Source organism: Dryobates pubescens, chromosome 35, assembly GCF_014839835.1.
Source record: "Dryobates pubescens isolate bDryPub1 chromosome 35, bDryPub1.pri, whole genome shotgun sequence".
Classification (NCBI taxonomy): Eukaryota; Metazoa; Chordata; class Aves; order Piciformes; family Picidae; genus Dryobates; species Dryobates pubescens.
This window is the reverse complement of record NC_071646.1, coordinates 3062252-3087932: the sequence shown is the minus strand read 5'-3', so window position 1 is coordinate 3087932 and position 25681 is coordinate 3062252. Positions and strand designations below refer to the sequence as shown.

At 55.2% G+C, this 25681-nt stretch overlaps 1 protein-coding gene across 1 annotated transcript in view; it reads left to right on the top strand.

Moving 5' to 3' along the window:
* The window catches only part of PLXNA2 (plexin A2), a 208286-nt gene that overhangs the window by 125096 nt on the left and 57509 nt on the right, over positions 1–25681 (top strand). The window contains exons 5-9 of the mRNA XM_054176319.1: positions 9497–9597; positions 16390–16513; positions 17708–17861; positions 19527–19623; positions 20714–20828. Of these exons, the coding sequence (XP_054032294.1) occupies positions 9497–9597; positions 16390–16513; positions 17708–17861; positions 19527–19623; positions 20714–20828 (591 nt within the window). The remainder of the gene's footprint in view (positions 1–9496; positions 9598–16389; positions 16514–17707; positions 17862–19526; positions 19624–20713; positions 20829–25681) is intronic.

Sequence of the window (25681 nt, the reverse complement as noted above, 5' to 3'; positions counted from 1 at the left end):
CCAGCAGTGCCAGGACACTTCAGAGCAGTGGGTGTCACACAGCTGCTGGCAGTGGCACACTGGGGGCTGGCTCTCAGCACAGGGTGGGCACAGGAGGAGCAGTGCAGGATCCCAGACGCCGCACACACCCCTGCACTGTGATGCCCAGCTGGGATGGATCTGAGGGACTGGGACAGCCACTTTGGGAGGGGACATGGCCAGGCAGGTGGTCCCTAGCCCTTGCACCCTCTCCTGCAGTGATATTGTCACCTGTGGAGAGTGGAGGAGGAGCTGCCGGGTTGAGCAGAGCCAGCATTGGGTGCATGCTGGGGATGGAAATGCTTTCCTCCTCCCGCAGGCTGCCATGCTCTGGGCTGCTCCTGGGAGCAGGGATGGGATCTCTGCCTGGCACTTGGTTGCTGCAGGACCTTGCTCAGATGTTCCACACTGATGCATCCATTAACTGGAGCTGTGGTGAGCCACAGGAAGACATTTGTCTGCAGGCACTTGTGTGTCAGGACAAGAGTCCGCTCCAAGCCTGAGTCCTGCTGGCTGGGATGGAGGAAACAGCCTTGAGGATGATTTCACTGCTTGGCCAAGCCTTACTTTGGAGCATTTCCTATTCTTTCACTCTTTCTTGCTTCCTAGAGGAGGCTTCCAGTACCTTCATCCCCCTCCAATACCTTCATCCCCCTCCCTCAGGAGCCTAGAACTGTGTGTGGAGGGAGCCAAGGACCAGGTATAGAGTCATAGAACAGTTTGGGTTAGGAAGGGACCTCTGGAGATCATCCAGTCCAATCCCCCGGCCAGAGCAAAGTCACCCCCAGGAGGGTGCCCAGGATCACAGTGGCCAGGTGGATTTGGAATCTCTGCAGAGAAGGAGACTCCACAACCTCTCTGGGCAGCTGCTCCAGGGCTCCAGCACCCTTACAGCAGAACAGTTTCTCCTCCTGCTCAGATGGAACCTCCTGGGTTCCAGTTTGTGTCCTTTGCCTCTCATCTTATCACAGGGCACCACTGAAAAGGTACTGGCTCCTTCTTGGCCCTGACCCTCTAGCTCTTGCTGAGTATTGCTCAGATCCCCTCTGGGGCTGCTCTTCTCCAGGCTAAACAGCCCCAGGGCTCTCAGCCTTCCTTCACAGCACAGATGTTCTGGCATCTTCATCACCCTCTTAGCCTCCCTTGGCCTCTCTCTGGTTGTTGCCTGTCCCTCTTAAGTGGGGGAGCCCAGAACTGGACACAATACTCCAGATGTGGCCCCACTAGGGCAGAGCAAGGGGAAGAGAACCTCCCTTGACCTGCTGGCCACACTCTTCTCCATACACCTTAGGATGCCATTGGTTGTCTTGGCCAAAGGGAGCAGGTTGCTGTCCCATTAATAACTCAGCCTCCACCAGGCCTCCAAGGTCCTTCTCTGTGGAGCTGCTTCCCTGCAGATCAGCCCCTGGTCTGTCCTGGTTCCTGCTGTTGTTCCTCCCCAGCTGCATGCTCGGGGCAGATCCGATCACTCACCAGGAGTGCTGCTGCTCTCCTGTGCTCAGGCACAACTTGTCCTCCCCTCAGGTGCTGATGAGGTTCTTGGAGCATGCAGCCCAAACCCACTGGGAAGGTTGCTTGGATCAGGTTGCAGGGGACTCTGTGCCATGCATCTGCAGGGCTGTCATTAGATGATGCCTGGGTAGCCATGGCAACCTTGGCTCCCTGTCCTCTCCCACTCGCTGCTTTGCTGCCAAAAAGTTGCAGGCGTTGATGTGTTCCTGGCAGCCCCTGGGTAGCTCTGAGAGCCCTCCCCCTGCTCAGTGCTGTGGGAGGGGACAGCCAGATCCCCCAGGAGCCTCTCACAAGTGCCCCTCATCCCCTCCTTGCCTGGATGTTCAGCTTCTTCAGGGACTTGTGCTTTGGTGTCCTCTGGAGCAGGTAGCTGTGCCTGCCGAGGCCTGGAAGCACTTTGGGGATGCTCCTCAAGGCAAGCAGCACCAGAACAAGAGGACACAGTCTCAAGCTGTGCCAGGGGAGGTTTACACTGGATGTTAGGAAGAAGTTCTTCATAGAAAGAGAGGTTGGCCATTGGGATGTGCTGCCCAGGGAGGTGGTGGAGTCCCCATCCCTGGAGGTGTTTAGGAGGAGCCTGGATGAGGCACTTGGTGCCATGGTTTAGGTGATTAGATGGTGCTGGGTGATGGGTTGGACTTGATGATCTCAAAGGTGTTTTCCAACCTATTCTGGTCTAGTCTACTCTAGTCTGTTCTGTTCTCATTCTTCCCCAGTCACAGCCTTCTCCCTTTACCTTCCCCCCACTGTGCCCTGGCTGCTGCCCCACACAATGGAGGTTGGACTAAGATGACCTTTGGAGGTCCTTTCCAACCCAGACCATTCTGTGATGCACTGCCTGCATCCTGCTTGCTGCTGACTCCTCCATGCCCACTGCTGGCAGCCTGTCTGAGATCTGCACCAGCTCTGCTCAAATCCAGAATAAGTCCTTTCCAGGTAGGACTTTCCATACAGCATGGGGTGGGTTGAACCCACAGGTCTTGCTCAGCAAGGTTCTCCCAGCCCTGCACACAGGGGAGGTTTAGGTTGGGGATCAGTAAAAATTTCTTTGCTGCAAGAGTGGTCAGGGATTGGCAGAGGCTGCCCAGGGAGGTGGTGGAGTCCCCAGCCCTGGAGGGGTTTGAGGAACCTGTGGCCATGGCACTTGGGGCCATGGTTCAGTGGCCCTGGTGGTGTTGGGTTCCTGGTTGGACTGGATGATCTTGGAGGACTTTTCCAGCTGAAACAATTCTTTGCTTCGAAGATTCCTTGGCAGAACTGATATCACAGGAGGACTCCAGCTCTGAGCAGTTCTCTGTGAAGACCCAGGGAGCAGAGGCAGCTGGAAGAAGACTCTGTCAAACTTTTTACCAGCCTCTGAGAAAATCTGACTTCATTTTCCTCAGCTCTGTCACCCTGACACCTTAATGGCTGGAGCTGATGAGCCCTCCTTGCTCCTTCCCACACTTTCTCATGTCTCCTCCAGCAGCACAAAGGCTCTTTTCTCCTGAATGAAGGGTAGAATAAATTCTCATTGGAAAGTTCATCAACTTTGGGCTGCTGCTTGCTGAGTGATAGATAGCTTTAATTACAGGGAACTCGTTGGCATCTCTACTAAGGCTCCCCAAAGTCATTAAAAGTAGATTTGCTGTTTGATGTCCAGCACCCTGAGGGTCTGCAGGCAGCCTGCAGCGCTGGTGGGATGCTCAGGGGCTGTCTCTAGCCAGGGAAGTCAGAAGCTCATGCTGGCAACAGGCATAAGCTGTGGAAACTTTGCTTTCTTCAGCTGTTTTGTGCATTCATTGATCTGGAACTGGATTCATGCACTTGAGTGACCAGCAGGATGAGTGAAGTGATTCTCATCCTCTCCTCTGCTCTGCTCTCTCCCCGACCTGCTGCCCTGCATCCAGCTCTAGTGCCCTCAGCACAAGAGGGACCTGGAACTGTTGGAGCAGGTCCAGAGGGGGCCACAAAGATGATGAGAGGGCTGAAGAGCTATGGGGAGAGGCTGAGGGAGTTGGGGCTGCTCAGCTTGGAGAAGAGAAGGGTCTCCAGGGAGACCTTAGAGCAACCTGAAGGGGCTACAGGAGTAGGGAGATTCCCCAGGAGTGTTGGATTCTTGGCTTTTGTCCTCCATGGAGGTGCTCCTCAGCTCTGCTGAGTTGTTTTCTTGCTGTGCAGTCAGTGACCATGCTTGTGTGCAGGACCCATCTCCTTCTTGCACCTTCTGTCATCCCCAAGCTGCTTCAGCAGAGCTTTGGCCCCATGGTGCCCCAGGGCTCTGCAGGGAAGCAGGAGTCCAGCTCACAGGTGGGGAGGTGCAGGATTTCAGGCTGTGTTTGGAGACTTCCTGCATGTTCTGCCTGGTTTCAGGACCTCTCCACTTGTGTCTCTGCAAGCTGGAGCAGAAATCTTTAGGCATCCAGAACTGGCACCCACTTTCTGGAGGTGTTTAGGAAGAGAGTGGATGGGGTGCTTGGTGCCATGGTTTAGTTGATTAGATGGTGTTGGGTGAGAGGTTGGACTTGATGATCTCAGAGGTCTTTTCCAACCTGCCCTGCTCTGCCCTATCCTATCCTATCCTATCCTATCCTATCCTATCCTATCCTATCCTATCCTATCCTATCGCTCAGGCCTTGCTTTGAGGCCTGGTTGGGCTCTAGGAGGAGGCTGGAGTCATGAGCTCTGCTCTCTGAGTGCTGCAGGACCTCAAGCTGCTGCTCTGCAGATAAATTCATCAGTCCAGGCAGCAGTTTTCTCAAGGCTTAGGCTGGGGTGGGCAATACACTGCTGAAGTGCTGATAGACCTTCTCAGATGTTTGCTCGGAGTGCCAGCAGAGTTCCTCTGACCTATCTTCCCTAATGCAAACCAAGGGAGGTATTTGCATTTCCAAACTAAACACTGACAAGCAAAACCCTCTCCAAACAAACCATTCTGCTGCTCCCAGAGCTGCCCCAGGGGCTGACAAGGAGGAGAGAGCAAACACAGCAGGCTGGGACAGATGGGAGTCCTGGTGGCTGGGCTTAGCTGGGAGGTGCTGGTGCCTGCTGGGATGGGGGTGTTGGAATGGAGATACTGGGGGGTGAGGGTGCTGGGATGGGGATGTTGAGACAGGGATGCTTGGGATGGGGATGCCAGGAGAGGAATGTTGGAATGGAGCTGTTTGGATGAGGATGGGATGGGGCTGTTGGGACAGGGATGCTCAGGTGGGGATGCCGTGATGAGGGTGATGGAATGGGAATGGCAGGATGAGGATGAACGTTGGAATGGAGGTGTTGGGATGGGGATGCCAGGATGCAGATGCTGGGGTGGGGATACTGGGATGGGGATGCTGGGATGGTGATGCCAGGATACAGATGTTGGGGTGGGGATGCTGGGATGGGGATGCTGAAATGGTGATGCCAGGATGCAGATGTTGGGGTGGGGATGTTGGGATGGGGATGCTGAAATGGTGATGTCAGGATACAGATGTTGGGATGGGGGTGCTGGGATGGGGATGCTGAGATGGTGATGCCAAGATACAGATGTTGGGGTGGGGATGCTGGGATGGGGATGCTGAAATGGTGATGCCAGGATGCAGATGTTGGGGTGGGGATGTTGGGATGGGGATGCTGAAATGGTGATGTCAGGATACAGATGTTGGGATGGGGGTGCTGGGATGGGGATGCTGAGATGGTGATGCCAAGATACAGATGTTGGGGTGGGGGTGCTGGGGTGGGGGTGCTGAGATGGTGATGCCAAGATACAGATGTTGGGGTGTGGATGTTGGAATGGGGATGCTGGGGTAGAGGACTTCAGAGCTTTACTCCTCTACTGTCCATGCAGGAAACAGAGCTTCCACTCTTCTGTGTTCATGATAGGCATGGGATAAGCTCTGGATATATCCTGTTTGTAATGGGACTTCCCTTGGGTTTCCATTCAAATGAAACATGCTCTTTAGAGGGCTGGAATGCTGGTGATCTTTGCATGGTGGATGAGGAGTGTGAGAGCTGGGCAAATACTGAGAAGCCCCTGGACCTTTCCCATGCATGCAGTTATTTCAATGCCTTCTGCTCATAAGCTTTTGGAGCTGCATTTAAACATTGACTTGGGTGCTGGAGCAGTGTGGGTGGAGGTTCTGGCATTAATTGTTCTGAAGGGGGAATGGCAAAGCCACAAAGGTAAGTGTTGGAGACCAGCAGATGGTTTATCCTTCCCTAATGTCTTAGCCCTTCCTCCAGCCAGGGAGCAGTAAACCCAGAGCCAGGAGGTGTGTTTGGGTGGTTGGGGCTACAGAAGAGCCGACCCAAAGGCAGCTGCTTCTGAGCAGCTGCCCCAGCTCAGGCAGAGCCAGCCCTGCTCAGCTTCAGTCATCAAACACCAAGAGAAGGAAGGGTGAAGTTTTCTGCCCTGTGTTTGCAGAGAAAGGAGCAGATCATCCCCTCTTTTTTTTAGGCTAAACCCCTGGGACTTCAGGCATTGTTCAAAATGTCTGTGGCATTTTAGAGTCATCCTGTGAGGAAGCCACAGCCTCTGAGCAGGAGAAGAACCCAAATGCCTAACCAAGAAAAAATCAGCTCTAATGAGCTGTTAGTCAATTTAATTCAGATCCTCTGTTATTTATAGAGCACTGTGAGAGCATCCAGCTCCTCATGAGCATCAACCAAGCCCTGAGCTGCATGTAAATCACAGGGACAGATCCTGCCAAGCCTCACACTGGAGGGAGCAGCAGTGCCTGATGATCTTTTTGGGGGGGCTGGCCTGGCCTGTGGGGTGGGTGAGAACCATCCCACCAACATGGCTCATTGTGCAGGGCAGATTTTAGGGGAAACCCTCACCACATCCTGCTGCTGACTCCATGGGGACTGCTGAGAGGCTCCATGGGCTGCTCCTTTGGTTTGAGAAACACAGATTGGCTCCTAGGCTGCCATCCAGGAGCAAGGCAGTGTCTGCATCTCCTGTCTGCACTGGGAAATTGTCCTGGAAACACAGAATCATTTTGGTTGGAAAAGATCTTTTGAGATCATCAAGTCCAACCATTGGCCCAGCACTAAACCACAGCCCTCAGCACCACATCATTTCTCTTCTCTGTTTCCTGAAGTGAAACCCCCTGGGTCCCAGTTTGTGCCCACTGCCACTGGGCACCACTGCCAAGAGCCCAGCCCCAGCCTCTTGCCCCCCTCCATTTAGCTCTTGCTGAGTATTGATCAGATCCCCTCTCAGGCTGCTCTTCTCCAGGGCTCTCAGCCTTGCCTCCTCAGAGAGATGCTCCAGGCCCCTCAGCAGCTTCACAGCCCTTTGTTGGACTCTCTCCACTAGTTCCCTGTCCCTCTGGAACTGGGGAGTCCAGAACAGAAAGCAATACTCCAGATGCTGCCTCGAGCAGAGTAGAGGGGGAGGAGAATCTCCCTTGACCTCCTGGTTGCTATTTCTGAAGCTCTTTGGAGCCATCATAGACTAAATGCAGGCTCTGTGTACTTGGTTCTGCCTCCTGAGCTCCTTGGTTCCAGCTCCAGTGCTGCTTTGCTCTTACTATACCTCAAGCTGATCTCTGCCCATCCCATGAAACTCATTGCCCCTGGGAGGTTTCACTTGAAACTTCTTTGCTGTGAGGGTGCTGGAGGCCAGGAGCAGGCTGCCTAGAGAGGTTGTGGAGTCTCCTTCTCTGCAGAGATTCCAACCTCTCCTGGCCATTGTGATCCTGGGCAAGCTGCTGTGGGTGCCCTGCTTCAGCAGGGGGTTGGACTGGATGAGCTCCAGAGGTCCCTTCCAACCCTCACCATTCTATGAGGTGCAGAGGTCCCTGGAGGTGTTCAGGAGGGGATTGGATGTGGCACTTGGAGCCATGGCTTAGTTAGTCATAGGATCAATAAGGTTGGAAAAGACCTCAAAGATAAAGTCCAACCTATCACCCAACCCCTCATGACTACTAAACCATGGCTCCAAGTGCCACATCCAATCCCCTTTTGAACACCTCCATGCACAGGGACTCCACCACCTCCCCGGGCAGCACATTCCAATGGCCAATTACTCTTGCTGGGAAGAACTTTCTCCTCACCTCCAGCCTCAATCTCCCCTGGCACAGCTTGAGACTGTGTCCTCTTGTTCTGGTCCTGCTTGCCTGGGAGAAGAGACCAACCCCCACCTGGCTACAATCTCCCTTCAGGTAGTCAGGAGGTGTTGGGTGTCAGGTTGGACTTGATGATCTCTGAGATCTTTTCCAACCTGATTGATTCTGTGATTCTATCTCAGCAAAAAGAATTCCCTAGTGGGGAAATAAAAGGGGGGGTGGGGGGAAAAAACCTCATCCCCATCCCTGTGCAGTTCCTTGTGCTGGGAGAAGCTGTGAGGCAGGGCTGAGGGAGCCAGGAGACTCGCAGCCCCTTTTGGTGTGGTGCTTAGAGAGGAGCTGGGCTCTGCCTGTGTCAACAGCACTTGGTGTGACAGTGGCTGTTGTTTGGTGAGACACTGCTCCTTTCACCCTGCACGCCCCAGCTGCTGGCAGCCAGGCAGTGTTGTGATGGACGGAGCCAGGGGCAGGCTGCAGCCGGAGCCAGGGGCAGGCTGCAGCCAGCCCCAGGCAGCGGGCCGGAGGGGAGCACTGGGCTGCTGCTGGGGAGGGGGAAATTGTTGACCACTGGTTGATAAGAGAAATGTAAATGTCACAGGATGCTGAGGCTTGAGAGGTCATCCAGTCCAACCCCCTCCTGGCTGAAGCACCCACAGCAGCTTGCCCAGGAGCACAATGGCCAGGGGGGGTTGGAAGCTCTCCACACAAGGAGACTCCACAGCCTCTCTGGGCAGCCTGCTCCAGAGGCCTCCAGCAGCCTTAAATTAAAGAAGTTCCTCCTCATGCTTAGATGGAACTTCTTAGGTTCAAGTCTGTGCCCATTAGCTCTTGTGTTGTCACTGGGCACCACTGAGCCTGGCCCCATTCTCCTGCTACACACCCTTTAAGTATTGATTAACATTGGTCAGATCCCCTCTGGGGCTGCTCTCGTCCAGCCTTGCCAGCCCCAGGGCTCTCAGCCTCTCCTCCTCACAGAGATGCTCCAGAGATGCCTCTATTGTGCTCTCTCCAGTAGTTCCCTGTCTCTCTGAACTGGACACCATACTCCAGATGAGGTCTAGGGCAGAGCAGAGGGGCAGGAGACCTTCCCTCTATCAAAGAGCAGAGGGGCAGGGGCGGTGCTGGAGCATCACACTGAGGTGTTAGGATTGGTGTCAGGCACTCATTGTGCCTGGGGTGGCAGGGGGTGGGTCAGGAAGCTCACAGTGGAGTTTCTTCACTGGAGCCAAGCACTGAGCCATGGTTAAAGCTTGGTGTCACTTTGGAGCCTGTGGTGCTCTCAGTGCTGATAGCAGGTCAGGACCCTGCTGCATCTCAGTGTCGTGAAGGGAGCTCGCTGTGTGTGTGAGAAGTGCTGGAGGGGGTTAGTGGCAGTGATCTGGGTTGGTTCCCACCTTGCTTGCTTTTACCTTCTGCCTGGGAGAAATGAGCTGCCCTCAGGGTCTCAGGCCTGGGGCAGAGTAGTTCATGCAGACACTGGAAGGGCTCAGGAGCAAGTCCCCTCCCCAGGTTAACTTAGCTGCCAACCTGCAAACTCCCTTTGACTTGACTGCTGCCAGCTTTCCTCTCTGAGGCAGCCTCCCCATGGCAAGTGTGAGACAGCAAGCTGCAAATGCAGGAGGAGAGGACACAGCTTTTGCCTTGGGAGCGTTGCTGGGCAGGGAGGTCTGTGGTGAGTTGGTGCTGGCACTGAGGACAGGCAGGCTGGAGCTGTGGCTCTGCTGTACCCAAGACTCATGGCATGGCTGTGCCAGGGGGAGGGAGTGACTTCATGACTTGGTGCCCAGTGTCTCCTGCTCTTGTCTGACCTCAGCAGAAACGTCCATGGGAGCCTGGGAAGCGCTGTGGTGTTCCCTGAGTCGAGCTGGTGAAGCAGGACCTGGAGCTGCTCTTGTTTTGCTGAGCACTGATCCTGCTGTTTGCTTCCTTCCTTGCAGGTGTCCCGGGTGCCTGTGGAGTCCTGTGAGCAGTACACCACCTGTGGGGAGTGCCTGAGCTCAGGGGACCCCCACTGTGGCTGGTGCACCCTCCACCACATGTAAGTCCAGCCTTGGCTGTTTGGGGTCTGGAGCACAGCCCTGGGAGGAGAGGCTGAGGGAGCTGGGGTTGCTTAGCCTGGAGAAGAGGAGGCTCAGAGGTGGGGAGACACTGGCACAGGTTGCCCAGGGAGGTTGTGGATGCCTCCTCCCTGGAGGTGTTCAAGGCCAGGCTGGATGAGGCCTTGAGCAAGCTGGGCTGGTGGGAGGTGTCCCTGCCCGTGGCAGGGGGGTTGGAACTGGATGAGCTTTGAGGTCCCTTCCAACCCAACCCCTTCTAGGATTTGAGGAGCTTGCTTCCAGAGAGGTGGCAGCACTTGAAGGGGGCTGAGCACCCAGCCCTGTTCAGTGTCAGGGATATTTGGAGAGCTGTAAAAGCCAGAGGGAGAGGAAATCAGGAATATTTTGAGGGATATCCAATATCAGAGGCCTTACATTCTGCAAGGGGAGAGGTCAGGGAGTCCCTGCTCCAGAGCCAGCAGTGCAGGGGCTGGGAGCTGGCAGCCCCCCTCACACATGTCACAGTCACAGAGGGCTGTGGGGCTGGGGGTTGGATGTTGGTTGCTTTTTGTGCAGGGGGAGCTCCAGGAAACCCTCTCAGCATTCAGGAGGTGTCTGTGTCCTTCCTCTCGCTCCTCCGCCACAACAACGATCACTTCCTAAGGCGGAAGGGGGACCACCAGGCAGAGGCAGACTGGGGGAGGAGGGGAGAAGCCTTCAGGAGGCTGGAGGAGAGGAATAGCAAATCCCCCCCGGGCAGGGTGCCAGCTTGCAGAGCAGCCCCAGTAAATGGATGGAAATGGGGGCCCCGGAGGCAGGGTTCAGGAACCCGCCCGGCGGCTCTTGGCCACTTGCCTGAGGAGCAGGTGCTGGAGGGGAGCAGGGAGCGCAGGCTCCTCTGTAAATCTGGCCTGGATTTGGGATCTGTGGGCTTTGGGGTGCAAACTGCCTCCCCAGGGCTTGCAAGGGGTCGTTGCCATGCCTGGGGAGATGGTGGAGAACCCTGGCGGGCAGCGGCTCCGAGCATCCCGCAGGATCCGCACGGCAGGGGCTGGGGCAGGGGCAGGGGCAGAGCAGCCCCCAGCAGCAGCTCAGCAGCATGGGGCATGGCCTCAGGGGCTTCTCTGGGGCTTTTTAGCTTTGTTTCCTAGCAGAGGAGCCTGCCCAGCCCTGCAGCTGGGCCACCACACGTGCAGTTGTGTCCCCAAGTCCTTACTGTCACAGCAGCTTTGTCAGAAGGGAGTGATTGCTACCCCTGGTGGTTCCCATCCTTCCAGCTCTTCCCTTGGGGCAGCCGTCCTCTCCCCGGTGCCTGGGACAAAACCCACTGCAGCCTTTTGATAGTGAGGGGACAAGGAAGTGAGGGAAGGGGACGTGCTCTGCTCCCCACCTGCCCTGAGCTGCAGGTCTGTAGGTGCTTTCAGGAGCAGCTGTGGGGCTACAAGAGCATCTTCTGCCTGGAGCAGGAGGCATCTGCTGGTGTGGATGGCTGATGCTGCTCCTCAGGCTCCTGCAGCAGCTCCCCTGCAAGGGTCACTGAGTGCTTTTTTATATGTTGGCCACAGAAACCCCAGGCAGTGCCACAGGCTGGGGGCAGAGTGCCTGAGAGCAGCCAGGCAGAAAGGGACCTGGGGGTGCTGGTTGACAGCAGCTGAACATGAGCCTGCAGTGTGCCCAGGTGGCCAAAAAAACAGTGGCATCCTGGCCTGCATCAGGCACAGTGTGGCCAGCAGGAGCAGGGAGGTCATTGTGCCCTGTGCTCAGCACTGGTCAGGCTACACCTGGAGTCCTGTGTCCAGTTCTGGGCTCCTCAGGTTAGGAAAGATGTTGAGATGCTGGAAGGTGTCCAGAGAAGGGCAACAAAGCTGGGGAGGGGTCTGGAGCACAGCCCTGTGAGGAGAGGCTGAGGGAGCTGGGGTTGCTTAGCCTGCAGAAGAGGAGGCTCAGGGGAGACCTTCTTGCTCTCTCCAACTCCCTGAAGGGAGGTTGTGGCCAGGTGGGGGTTGGTCTCCTCTCCCAGGCAAGCAGCACCAGAACAAGAGGACACAGTCTCAAGCTGTGCCAGGGGAGGTTTAGGCTAGAGGTGAGGAAGAAATTCTTCATAGAGAGAGAGATTGGCCATGGGAATGTGCTGCCCAGGGAGGTGGTGGAGTCCCCATCCCTGAAGGTGTTTAGGAGGAGCCTGGATGGGCTGCTTGGTGCCATGGTTTAGTTGATCAGATGGTGCTGGGTGAGAGGTTGGACTTGATGATCTCTGAGGTCTTTTCCAACCTGCTTAATTCTGTTCTATTCTTTCCTAATGCTAATGAGCTGAACCTTCACAAACCACCTGGGCAGCAGGTAAAGGTTGTTATCTCCATTGTGCAGAGAGAAAAGCCTCAGTGTCAAGAGGGGAGGGAAGTGTCATTTCCTCTGCTCTTTTGGCCATGACATTTCAGCATTAACCTATTCCCAACAAGAGTTCCTTCCCTGGTGGCTGTTTCCCAACCCTCCCTCCCAGCCTCTGCACTTCCCTGGCCTGCTTGGAGCTGCCATCATTTTTTTTCCCCCCTAGCTTTTGTCTTCAGCTGTAAATGAGGGAGTTTATCTTGCTGTTCCTGAAGCCTCTGTCATATTTGTCTGGAGGCCCCAAGTGCTGGAGTGTTTGTCTTTAATTTGTCATCATCTCTCTCCTCTGACTCTGCCGTGGTCCTCCTGCCCCTGGGACCAGCTGCTCCTGGAAGGGCTGCAGGTCAGGCTGGGTGCTCCTGCTGTGGCTTCTGAGGGGCAGGAGGAGAGCTTTTTGTCCTTGAAACAGCAAGAGAGTGGCTGGTGGCCTGAGCAAGCCTGGGCATGGTGGCCACCAGCAGTAGGTATGGTGGCCTGAGCAAGCCTGGGCATGGTGGCCATCAGCAGTGAGTGTGGTGGCCACCAGCAATGGGTGTAGTGGCCACCAGCCCTGGGGCTGCTGGGATTGGGATCCAGTTGTTTCTCCCCACTGCTCATTGTTGGGGTTTTGCTCCTCTGGTTCAGGGTTTGTGTCCTGAGGGTACCAAGACCCTCAGGCAGCTCAGGGAAGCTGGGAGAGCTATGTCAGCCCCAAGGCATCTCCTCCTTGTGCCCTTGGCAGCCACATCTGCAGTGTCAGAGGCTTGTTGAGAGTGTGGACATGCAGGGACTGAGCTGAAGGGAGCCAGAGCAAACCCTGAGCTTTCAGTGTTGAGTTGGATGTGTGAGCAGGGATGGGTATGGGAGGGAGGGAGGGAGGGAGGGATGGATGGATGGATGGATGGATGGACCTCATTCCAGCTGGCATCAGGCAGTGTCCTGCCTTCCACACCACCAGCCAGGAACAGGAAAGGGGAAGCAAAAGGATCTGAGATGTCCTGGGGCAAGCTTGCACTGCCCAGTCTCACAGAAAGCTTTCCCTGCCTGCTGCTTGTGTTCTGTCATCTCCTGGAGGCCTGAGCCTGGGCTTCAGGCTCTGCTGCACTGTGAGCTGCTGCCACAGCTGCAGTTTAAAGGTGGTGATGGTAGTGATGCTGATGACTGAGCTGTCTGTGAGGGTCACATTGGTGAGCTCTGGGAGCAGGCTCTGGTCACGCTGGCATCTCCCTGGGGCAGCTCTCACCATGAAGCTGAGCACAGGCACTGGAGCAGCCCAGGAGCTCCTGCCCTAGAAGAAGAGCTTGGAGAGCTGATGGCCATGGGCAGCAAGTGCCTTGCACTGGGCTTTAAGGAATCCTGGATGCAGGACACTTGAGAAGGTGCTAAAAAGCAGTAGGTATGGAAAGGTGCTGGTCCTTCAGCAGACCTGCTCTGCTCACCCTAGGACCCTGGAGCAGCAGGGTGATGGCTGAGCAACCCAGCCCTGCCCAGCACCAAAGCTGGGTCCTCCTGGCTGGGGGTTTGTTGCCCTACAAGCTCAGCCTCTTCACATGAGAGCAGGGTCCTTTGCTGCTGCTTTTTATCTCCAGAGAGCACTCTTGGGAAGCAAGCAAAGGCCTCAAGGAGATGGTTAAAGAATCTCTTGAGCCCAGTGGGATTTGAAACCTGCAAGACTTCCAGATGCTGCTCTCTGCAAGTGTGTTATTGTCTCCAGACCTATTTATCTCTGTTAGGGCTGTTGCCATAAATAGTATGATAAAAAAAAGAGCCATTCCAGCGAGTCAATGAGATAAAGGCTCCAGTCAAGAGCTCACTTTAAAGCTATCTTACAGCTTCACTTAAACCTCAATAATTCTTCCTTCAGCACCACTCATATTTAGCTCCATTAGACTGCTAAAAAAACCCCAAGAAGGTACCAAAAAAAAAGGGAGAGGGTGAGGAGAGCAGCAGCAGTGCTCCACATCCCATGGGTGCTTTGGAAAGGGACAGTGCAAACCCCACTGAATTAACTGAACTTAATCAATCATAAGCAAACAGCCTCATGAGGAGAGGGTGATGCTCCTGCTTTGGCCAGGCTCTTGTCACCTGCTCAGAGCTGGATGTGCATGGCAGAAGTCAGCCTTGGTGTGGGCTGGAGGTGTTTGTGCAGGTCTGCTCCCTCCCTGGAGGTGTTCAAGGCCAGGTTGGATGAGGCTTTGGGGTTGCTTAGCCTGGAGAAGAGGAGGCTCAGGGGAGACCTCCTTGCTCTCTACAACTCCCTGAAGGGAGGTTGTGGCCAGGAAGGAGTTGGTTTCTTCTCTCAGGCACCCAGCACCAGAACAAGAGGACACAGTCTCAAGCTGTGCCAGGGGGGGTTCAGGCTGGATGTTAGGAAGAAATTCTTCCCAGCAAGAGAGATTGGCTGTGGGAATGTGCTGCCCAGGGAGGTGGTGGAGTCCCCTTCCCTGGAGGGGTTTAGGAGGAGCCTGGATGGGGTGCTTGATGCCATGGTTTAGTTGATCAGATGGTGTTGGGTGATAGGTTGGACTTGATGATCTCAGAGGTCTTTTCCAGCCTGGTTAATTCTATTCTATTCTAAGACTCTCTGCTCCCTGTGTGTGTGTGTCTGGGTCCACCCTGAGCTGCTCCTCAGGGGCCTGGGCAAACAAGGACTTTGACAGCAGCACCTTGTTAATTCCAGGAGCACACAGGCTCAAGGAGCTGTCAGAAGGGAACTTGCTGGTGGCATGTGGGGCTGGTGACAGCACCTCCAGCCCCTGACCTTTGTGTCACCCATTTGAAAGAGGGGTCAGTGAGTGATGAGTGGTACAGGTTGCTGGTAGCTTATTAAGACCATTAAGAGCAAAAGGCCAAGATGTCATCTGTGTGCCCAGGGAGGGGGGGTTGGAAGAAAAGGACCTTTCCCCAGATGCCATAAAATAGAAAAGCCCTGAGGGATGCAGTGCTGTGAACTCCAATAGCTGCTTGGGATCACTTCCTTGGTTTCCTGGTGGGGCCTCCTGTACCTGCTGGGAGCAGCTTCATTTCCCTCCACTCCAGTAGAAGAACAGGGGGAATGAAGCATCCTGCAGCACAGGGGGTGCTAGGAGCAGTCCTGGTTGCTTTGGTGGGCTCAGAGGATGCATTCCTGAGGGTGGGAATGGGAACCCCAAGATGTGACCACCAGCCAAAGTGCAGGCAGGGAGGAAAGTCCCATTCCTGGCCCTGCCATGCTCCTGGGCTCCAGGAGGAGATGATTAATGACCTTTGTGGCTTTGGAGGTGACCTTATTGTGGCCTTCCAGTGTCTGAAGGGGGCCTATAAAAAGGCTGGGGAGGGACTTCTCAGGCTATCAGGTACTGATAGGACTAGGGGGAATGGAATGAAGCTGGAGGTGGGGAGATTGAGGCTGGAGGCGAGGAGGAAGTTCTTCCCCATGAGAGTGGTGAAGCCCTGCAATGGGTTGTCCAGGGAGGTGGTTGAGGCCCCAGCCCTGGAGGTGTTTAAGCCCAGGCTGGATGAGGCTCTGGCCAGCCTGATCTAGTGTGAGGTGTCCCTACCCATGGCAGAGGGGTTGGAACTAGATGATCCTTGTGGTCCCTTCCAACCCTGACTGATTCTATGATCATCTTCTTACTGCCTGGTAGAGCTTTTTGAGTCAGTTTCTGTGCAGATGATGAACTTGTGGCTTGCAGAGGCTGGGCTGAGCAGTGGCAGAGTTCCTGCCTGCACCTACTTGTCCCCACTGCCAGCTGGGACTTGGCAGCTCCAGGTTGTGTCCCAGTGCAGGCAGGACTGGGAATGGCTCCTGAGATATCTGTGGTCTGTTTCTCCTCTGATCACAGAATATTTTTCAGTGCCCTTTGATCCTAACCTTTTTTTCCTTGTGTGTGTCTTATGAGGAGCAGCTGAGGGAGCTGGGATTGTTTAGTCTGGAGAAAAGAAAGGAGGCTGAGGGGAGACCTCATTGCTCTCTGCAGCTCCCTAAAAGGAGGTTGCAGTGAGCTGGGGGTTGGTCTCTTCTCCCTAGTATCAGGTGATAGAACGAGAGGAAATGGCCTGAAATTGTGCCAGGGGAGGGTTAAGTTGGAGAGGAGGAAAAACTTCTCTGCTGTAAGAGTGGTCAGAGATTGAATAGGCTGCCCAGGGGGGTGGTGGAGTCCCCATCCCTGGGGGGTGTTCAAAAGCCATGTAGACATGGCACTTGGGGACATGGTTTGGTGCTCATGGTGGTGTTGGACTCAATGATCCTGGAGGGCTATTCCAGCCCAAACAAGTCTGTGGCTCTCTAGCAGTATCTGTGCCCTGGTGCCGAGCATCACCCCCGGTCCCGCTGCTGCCTCTGCCCTTCCCTTTCGCTGGCTCCCGCTCAGCTGCAGCACCTCATGCCGTTGGCCACCTTCCCCCCGGGTGCTGGCCAGGCTCTGACGGGCGGCTCTGTGCGGCAGGTGCTCCCCGAGGGACAGCTGTGAGCGAGCGGAGGAGCCGCACCGCTTCGCCGGCAGCATCAGGCAGTGCATGAGCATCACCGTGCAGCCCAGCAGCATCTCCGTCTCGCAGCACAGCCTCCCGGTAAGTGCTGCCGGCCGGCGGGGAGGGCAGGAGCTGCCGGGGAGAGGCGCTGCCGGCGCTCTGCAGGCTCCCGGGGAGCACTCCGTTCTCCGGCCTTTCTCCCTGCCCGCCTGCACAAATGTTTTCTCATGAAGTCAGGCTCGCAGAGTGACCGGGGAGGAGAGTGGTCATCCGAGCTGGGGAGGAAGGGGGGTGGGGATGGCAGAAACAAATTCCCCTTCCCCTTGGGCCTCAGCTCACATTTCTCTTGGTCTGGTTTCATTAGTTGTTGAAAGGAAAGGCTTTGTTTCCCAAAAACCCTCATCTGTGAGCTGTGCTCAGGCCTGGCTCTCTGAAGCATCCCAGCTGTTGCTTGCTGAGCCCTCCAGCACCCCACAGCAGCTGCCCCTGCAGCAGCCCCTTCCCGCTCCCCACCAGGGCCACCTGCCTCCTCCCCACCCCTGGCACTGGGGGGCAAAGTGGTGTGGGGCTGCCAGGAGGCCACTCACCCCTTCAGACAGCGGTCTGCCATGGCAGCAGTCCCCAGTCACGATGGGGGCAGTGGGAACTTACTGCTGGCCACACATGCCCAGAGCAGGGCTGTCTCTAAGCCCTGGCCCAGGGCAGTGGTGGATTCCCCATCCCTGGAAGGGTTTGAAAGCCCTGGAAATGTGATGCTGAGGGCCAAATGTGGTGCTGAGGGCCATGGTTTAGTGGTGACCTGGCAGTGCTGGGCTAAGGGTTGGCCTGGATGATCTTAGAGTCTCTTCCAACCAAAACAGTTCTGTGATTCTCTGCAGGGGATGCTCATGGAGCTGGGGGCTTAGTGGAACTGCTCTGTGTGCAGGGGGTTGTTGGGGCAGGCACTGCTGCTGTCCTCCATGAGAGACAAGATGCTGCTACTGCTTTCACCAGCTCCTGAGAGGGCTTTGAGGGTGGCAATGTTTCTGCAGAGCAACCAGGGGGGACAGAAAAAGTGCAGTACCCAAAGGCTCAGCAAGGTGGTTTTGTGTCAGTAGAGAACCTGCACCCTTGGCTCTCTTTTCCTCTTCTGCTTCCCTCAAAAGGGCTCTCTGTGGGTGGGTGGATAGGTGAAGGGGGTGAGGATGGAATGGGAGAAGAGCAGGCATTGGCAAGAGGAAAGGAACACAGGCAGCTCTGCCTGCTGACAGGTTTCTGACTGTGTTTTGTCTCTCCTCTTTTCCCTGGCCACAGCTCAGCCTGCTGGTGAGCTATGCTCCAGACCTGGCAGCTGGGGTGACCTGCCTCTTTGGGAACCTGACAGAGGTGGAAGGGCAGGTTTCAGGCAGCAGGGTCATTTGTGTTTCACCAGCAGCCAAAGATGTGCCTGCCATACCTCTGGACCAGGGTAAGTGACTGACTTCTGGCCAAGCAATGCAACTCTTGTGTCACCAGAGAGTGTTGGGTATAGGTTTAGAAGCATCTTCTGGCTGGAGCAGACCCTTTGGGGGTGCTGCTGGAGGAATTCATCCTCCTGAATTAAACCCAGGGAGCTAAATATGCTTCATCCTGAAGAGATGCATCCCACACAGGGAAAGGCAGGCTGGGAGCAGGGGAGCAGGCAGCACCACATGCTTGCCCCATCCTTACACCCTCCTTGTGCTGCCAGACAGCTCCCCAAGGAAGGACAGGAGCTGTCTGTTCCTACCAGGGTGGCTCATGAGCCTGTCTGCGCCCCCCTCCCAGTGTGGTTCATGAGCCCTGGGGCAGGCAGTTGGAGCCTGGCCATGCCAGGTGGGTCTGGAAAGCAGGAGCCCTCCCCTCAGCCTGGCTCAGCACCCAGGAGAAGGAGGAGGAGGATGCAGTTTCTATTTTGTGGTGCTGATCTCTGGGGTTGTCTCTTCATTAACATCTCCACTGTCATGTTTTCTCTTCCCATAACCAAACTGTGACTTGCTTAAAACTCATTTTCTCCTTGGCATCCTTCCAGGTGTCAACTCTGCTTCCCTGCTGATATCTTTGTATTTCTAAGGCATTTTGTGGAGCCTGAGACTTTGGTGATCACTGGGAGCCAAGAGCCACCGTGGTAGCAGGGCTTGTGTAGGCTTCCCCACAGCAGCTCCAGAAGAACAATCTGCTCTTAATTAACCCAGTCCTGAGGTTTCTAAAGAGCTTCACTAATTCCCTGTCTCCAGCATTGTCTCCTAGTCTGCTCTTGGGCTGCTTCTCAGAGCAGACTCAATTAGTGGTTTTATACTGGAGACAGAATCCTCTGGGGAGCAGGAGGAGATTCCAAAATCATTTCAGCTGCTACCCAAGGCAGTGTTTAGACCCTGGGTCTCCAATGCCTTTTGCCATTCATCCTGCTTTAGTTTGGAGGCAGTGCTGGAGACAGCCAGCTCAGCATCCTGGGGTGCTGGAGGGCAGGGTTCACCCAGTGTGGGGTGCTCTGCTCTCAGCCTGAGGAACCTCTGCAGACTCACTGGGGCAGGGATATGAAAGTAACCTGACTTTGCTCCTGACTTAGGAGCTCCTCTGCTATGAGGACAGACTGAGAGAGTTGGGGGTGTTCAGTCTGGAGAAGAGAAAGCTCCCAGGAGACCTCATTGTGGCCTTCCAGTATCTGAAGGGGGCTACAGGAAAGCTGGGGAGGGACTTCGGAGGGTGTCAGGGAGTGATAGGGCTGGGGCAGATGGAACAAAGCTAGAAATGGGGAGATTCAGGTTGGATGTTAGGAGGAAATTCTTCCCCATGAGGGTGGTGAGAGCCTGGCACAGGTTGCCCAGGGAGGTGGTGGAAACCTCATGCCTGGAGGTGTTGAAGGCCAGGTTGGATGTGGCTGTGAGCAACCTGCTGTGGTGTGAGGTGTCCCTGCCCATGGCAGGGGTTTGGAACTGGCTGAGCCTTGAGGTCCCTTCCAACCCTGACAATTCTGTGACTCTCTGACTTCTCTCTTCTACCCCAGAAGCAGCTGGCTCAGCACGTTGGCAGGTGGGGAGTGGGTGCCCCCACGTCTGCTGTCACTTCCTTGGCTGCTGGTGGGGGACTGACAGGCTCTGCTTTGCATCCCCAGACTGGTTTGGCGTCGTGCTGCAGCTGAAGTCGCGGGAGACGGGCAGGACCTTCGTCAGCACCGAGTTCAAGTTCTACAACTGCAGTGCCCACCAGCTGTGAGTGCTCATTCCCTGGCCCCAGGCACAGCCAAACACCAACTGGGAAGAGGAAAGGGGATGCTGGGCTCCAGGCCTGGCTGGGGGTTATGATGGTGCCTGGGTCAGGCAGCAGACGCCTGTGGCGGAAGGGCAGCCCACCGGTCCCTGTCTGCTCTCAACTTCCCTGCCTGTTGAGTAGCTTTTTCCTGCCTTCTGAGACAAGTGAGCCTGGAAAAACCTTAACCTGCTGGTGCCCCCAAGCTGCATGATCCTGCAACTGAGAACTGGGAGGAATCTTCCCAGGCAGCTGGTGAAGGCAGAACAGAAGGTCCAGGGAGGTGGGGAAAGCAGAGCCCTTTGATGCTGCACCGGTCAGGAGAGCAGGGTGCTGGCTGCTGCAGGATGCTTCGTGGTGTGATGGAGGAGATGGTGGCAGGGCTGCTCTGAGGATGCTCTACAGCATGGTGGAGGAGAAATGGGGGCAGGATGTGATCTGGATATCTCCAGCCCTGGGCTGTGAGCACAGAGGTTGTATTTTAGCTGCAGTGAGCAGCACCACTTGGGGCAGAGCAGCCCTGAGAGCCCAGTACTGCAGCTCAGGTGTGTTGCAGGGGCAGGGGCTGCTCCATGTAGGGCAGGGGGGCTTGTTGCTGCTGAACATCACAGAAAGGTACCCACCCATGGGACACATCTGCTGGTGGAAGGCAGCATGCAGCTGGCTGACCTCAAAAACACGTTTCCAGACCTGAGGCATATGTAGGTTTCTCTCTGGAAACAAAGCAAGCTGCAAAGCCCCAAAATGAAACGTGGTGTGCTGCTCTTCTGTCTCTATGTCCAGACAGACCTACAGCCCCTATTCCCCAGGCAGGCTGCACAGCCCCAGCCTATCTCTGCCTGGGGGCACCTGCAGCCCCTCCACTGCTCCTCTGCCTTCTCCTGGGTTTGAATTTCCAGCAGGGATGGCAGCAACAGGAACTCCGTTGTCTCTTCCTGAGGCAATTTTTCCATGAAGGGCTCTGAGCCTGGCCTGCTGGCTGAGCCTGGCTGTGACTGTATAGACCTCCTAAGGTGATCACCTGCTCCAGAAGTCCTCCTTTTCCTCCCCCAGGTGCCTGTCCTGTGTGAACAGCGCTTTCCGCTGCCACTGGTGCAAGTACCGGAACCTCTGCACCCACGACCCCACCACCTGCTCCTTCCAGGAGGGACGGATCAACGTCTCTGAGGTACCACACCAGGCTCTCAGCTCGCTCTTCTTCGCTTTCCTGTGCCACAACCTGTGTAACTGATGTCATGGGAAGCTCTTTGACTTGCCAGGAGCTGGGAGCTCAAAGGCTCACAGGATGTTAGGGGTTGGAAAGGACCTCCGGAGACCACAGAGTCCAACCCCCTGCCAGAGCAGGGCCATAGAATCCAGCACAGGCCACACAGGAACATGTCCAGATGGGTCTTGAAAGTCTCCAGAGAAGGAGACTCCACAACCTCTCTGGGCAGCCTGTTCCAGGGCTCTGTGAGCCTCACAGTGAAGAAGTTCCTCCTCATGTTGAGGTGGAACCTCCTGTGCTGGAGTTTCTATCCATTGCCCCTTGTCCTATCACAGGTCCTCTCTTGGTTGGCCCCAAAAGCGCAGATGGACCTTTGAAGGGGCATAGCAAGAGTCAGCCTAGCTGAAGGGATGTGCCTTGACTCAAACACCAGAGCTGATCCCACCTCTGACCTGTGGCTGTGCTCAGGTTCAGTGGCAGCTGTGACTACTTGGAGAACTTCCCCTGAGCAAGGACTCCTCGAAGAACCAACACACCCCAGCAGCTCTGCTTTCCATACAAGGCCTGCAGGGATCTTGCCAGATGGCAAGCAGCAGCAAGTCAGATGCTGAGCTCTTGGTGGGACTCGTTGGGTGGGTTGTGTTGGCAGGTCTGGAACTCGTGGCAGGAGGCTGCCTGTAAACTGACTAAGAAGGGAGTTATGGATTTGAACAGCCCCAGACTTTGGAAGAGAGATGTGATCCAGGTTCCAGCACTGTGGAGCAGGAGCCATCTCTCTTAGCAGTCAATAAAAGGTGTGGGGCTCAAGTCCAAAGATGCTTTTAGCAGTTGGAAGGAGGCATGGCCCATTAATGGCTCTGCCAGGTCTTCTGAGCAGATGCTGCCTCCTGCAAGACAAGACACAGGGCTCACAGCAGCCTCAAAGAGCTGCAAAGGGATGCCCAAGGAGAAGCATCCACCCTGGGGACAGCCCAGAAGCTTTCAAAGCCAAGCAACTTCCTTTCAACATAAAAAGAGAAAGCAAAACCCTTTGTTTTCCCTTCTCTCCAGTCATGTGGGGGTTTTCTCCTCCACACTCAAAGCATTGTTGTCTTCCCAGGCTTCACAGTTGTAGCTCTCAGCTTTGTAGGTCTTCAACCCCATGATCTCAGAAGTGTTTGAGAAGTCTCTGGTAAAGTAGGACAATGCCATTATCTCCCTTTGCCTCCTGGGAGCTCACAGGGCCTGCCTGAGATCACACAGAGGGAAGGAGTGAGTGGAGGAGTTGGTTTGTCTGCCAGTCCCTGCTGGGATCACAGCACTGTTGTGTCTCCAAAGAACTTCTGTCATCCTCATCTTGTAGAGGCTGTTTCTTGCCAGGGGGTGTAAGGTGATGTCAGCCTGCAACAAAAGAAGTGTGGCCAGCAGGTTGAGAGAGGTGACTCTGCCCTTTGCTCTGGTGAGACCTCACCTGCAGTACTCCGTCCAGCTCTGGGCCCCCAGCGTGAGGCATAGACCTGCTGGAGTGGGTCCAGAGGAGAGCCACAAAGATGATCAGAGGGCTGAAAGGATATGGCCAGTGCAGGCTGGTGGGGAGAAGGCTCTAGGGAGACCTTAGAGCAGCCTTCCAGTACCTGAAGGGGTCCTACAAAAAAAGCTGGGAAGGGATTGTTTGGAAAGGCTTGGAGAGGGAGGATGAGAAGCAATGGTTTGAAACTGGAGCAGGGCAGATTTAGGTTGGACACCAGGAGGAAGCTCACCACAAGGAGAGTGGTGAAACACTGGGACAGGTTGCCCAGGGCTGAGGCCCTATCCCTGGAGATGCTCAAGGTCAGACTTGATGTGGCCCTGGGCAGCCTGATGTAGTTGGAGGTGTCCCTGCTGAGTGCAGGGGGTTTGGGGCAAGATGACTTTTGGGGGTCTCCTCCAACCTGGTGCCATCACTAAGCACCTTTCACCTGAGCTAACTGCTCAGCAGCATCTCTCCCTTCCTAGCAGGGCATCAGTTGGGTGTGGAGCTGGAGCAGTGCTACCCATGGCAGAAGCTCCAGCGTGGAAGGAGCAGCACTGGTGTCTGCTGCCCTACTTTCAGCCCTGTGTGCCTCTTCCCACAGCTGATTTCCACACGTGTTCACGTGGGTGGGAAGTGTTCTGGTGCCTTTATATTTAATTTAAGAGAAAATAGCTTGAATATTCCCTTTCAGTCCTGGCCCATCAGAGCTTGGGTCCCAGTGGGATTCAGTGTGTAATGAGCTCCCTTTGATGCTCCTCAGTCGTCTCGTCTTGAGAAAGGAAAAGAGCTCAAAGCCTCAGCCCCTTGACAAGGTGATGGGGGACAGCAAACCCTTCATCATGAGTGCTGCTCCTTGTTGCCTTATGGCTGCACTGACCAAGATCAATGCTGCCTTTTTGTCTTGCTTCCCATGAAAACACAACCAAGAATCATAGAATGGCTCAGGTTGGAAGGGACCTCAGAGATCATCTGCTCCAACCTCCCTGCCATGCCCAGGGACACTTCTCAACTAGACTCAGCTGCTCAAGGCCTCATCCAACCTGGCCTTGAACACCTCCATGGGGGAGGCATCCACAGCCTCCCTGGGCAGCCTATTCCAGAGTCTCAGCACCCCTATACTGAAGAACTTCTTCCTCAGCTCCAGTCTAACCCTGCTCTCCCTCAGCTGCAAACCATTCCCCCTTGGTCTGTCTCTGGACACCTCACTCTAGAGCAGGTTGCTCACAGCCACATATCATGGGGTTGTACCGGAATTGGCTGATCCTTGAGGTCCCTTCCAACCCTGATGATTCTCTTGATATTTTCCCTTCCATTTGGGGTGAATCCCACCCTCAAAAGGCCCTCCTGCCATTTTCTAGGCAGTTTCACAGGGTTTTCCCCCCCCCCCTTCTCCAAACAAGAGCAAGAAGAGCTTTGACCTACTAAAACTGCTCCGTTGCACACAAACGATAAGCACGGCTGCTGTGCTCCGAGAGCCAGCTGTGGTGTCGTGGGTCTTTAAGGTATTTATAGACCTCAGAATATTTGAGGTTAAAAAAAAAAAAAAGCCACCAAAAACCCACCCAAAAAAAGTGTTGGAGCAGCAGAAAATTGCCTTTGTCAATGGTGTGTGATGATACTTCATGGGCAGAGCATTCCCGGAGAGGCTGCGCCGCTCCTGCCTCCCAGCCCTGGTCTTTTCTCTTCCAGCAAGATCTCTTCTGGGTTGTGTTTATTCTGGTAGAGGGAAGTCAAGGAGGATAATGAGAGGATTCAGCCTGTGTTTGTTTAGTGAGAGGAGGCAATAATGGCCCCTTTCTAACTCGCTGCAGGATTTGCTTCTCATGAATTAAAAAACAAAGTAAACTGATTAGGGGAGAAATTGTGTGTTCCACGGGCTGCAGGCTGCCTTTGATCTGGGGGTTTTCTGGATGGCTCAGCTCATCCTGCCTGTTAGGTGGGGAGGTGCAGGCTCCAGCACCAGACCTGAGCCCTACAGAATTTCAGGGGCTGGAAGGGACCTAGGGGTACTGATTGACAGCTGGCTAAACATGAGCCAGCAGTGTGCCCAGGTGGTCAAGAAGGCCAATGGCATCCCGGCCTGCAACAGGAACAGTGTGGCCAGCAGGAGCAGGGAAGTCCTTGTGCCCTGTGCTCAGCACTGATCAGGCCACACCTTGAGTCCTGTGTCCAGTTCTGGGCTCCTCAAGTTAGGAAGAACATTGAGACACTTGAAGGTGTCCAGAGAAGGGCAATGAGGCTGGGGAGGGGTCTGGAGCAAAGCCCTGGGAGGAGAGGCTGAGGGAGCTGGGGTTGCTTAGCCTGCAGAAGAGGAGGCTCAGGGGAGACCTTCTTGCTCTCTCCAACTCCCTGAGGGGAGGTTGTAGCCAAGTAGGGGTTGGTCTCTTCTCCCAGTCAACCAGCACCAGAACAAGAGGACACAGTCTGAAACTGCCAGGGGAGGTTTAGGCTGGAGGTGAGGAGAAAGTTCTTCCCAGAGAGAGTTGTTAGACATTGGAATGTGCTGCCCAGGGAGGTGGTGGAGTCCCCATCCCTGGAGCTGTTCAAGAGGGGATTGGATGTGGCACTTGGTGTCATAGTTTAGTCAGGAGGTGTTGGGTGACAGGTTGAACTTGATGATCTCTGAGGTCTTTTGATTCTATTCTTATTGATTCTATGATTCTAAGTTTCATGTCAACATGAGGAACAACTGTGAGGGTGCTGGAGCCCAGGAGCAGGCTGCCCAGAGAGGCTGTGGAGTCTCCCGCTCTGGAAAGATTCCGAACCCCCCTGGCCATTGTGCTCCTGGGCAAGCTGCTGTGGGTGCTCCTAGCAGGGGGGATTGGTCTGGATGATTTCCAGAGGTCCCTTCCAACCCTCACCATGCTGGGATTCTGTGACTCAGATGCTACCACAGCAGCACCCACCTGGAGCCCAGCCCCGCTCTTGGCCACTCCACCGAGTGTGTGCAGAGCTGGGGGTTTGTATCATTGCTGCACCACTTGGGGAAAAAAAAACCCACAAATACATATATATATTTATATATAAAAGACCTGAAGGCTGAGCAACCAACTTGGATGGGAAATAGCAGAGACAGGGAGGAGAAGCCTCCAGCAAGATGTGTGACACCCGAGCGAGCCCCGTGGCTTGGGACCCAGCCCAGCTCTCAGCCACCCCACGGAAGGTGTGTGCAGAGCTGGGGGTTTGCATCACTGCTGCACCACTTGGGGGGGAAAAAACCACAGATATAGAAAAGGGAAAAAAAAAAGACCTGAAGGCTGAGCAACCAACTTGGATGGGAAATAGCAGAGACAGGGAGGAGAAGCCTCCAGCAAGATGTGTG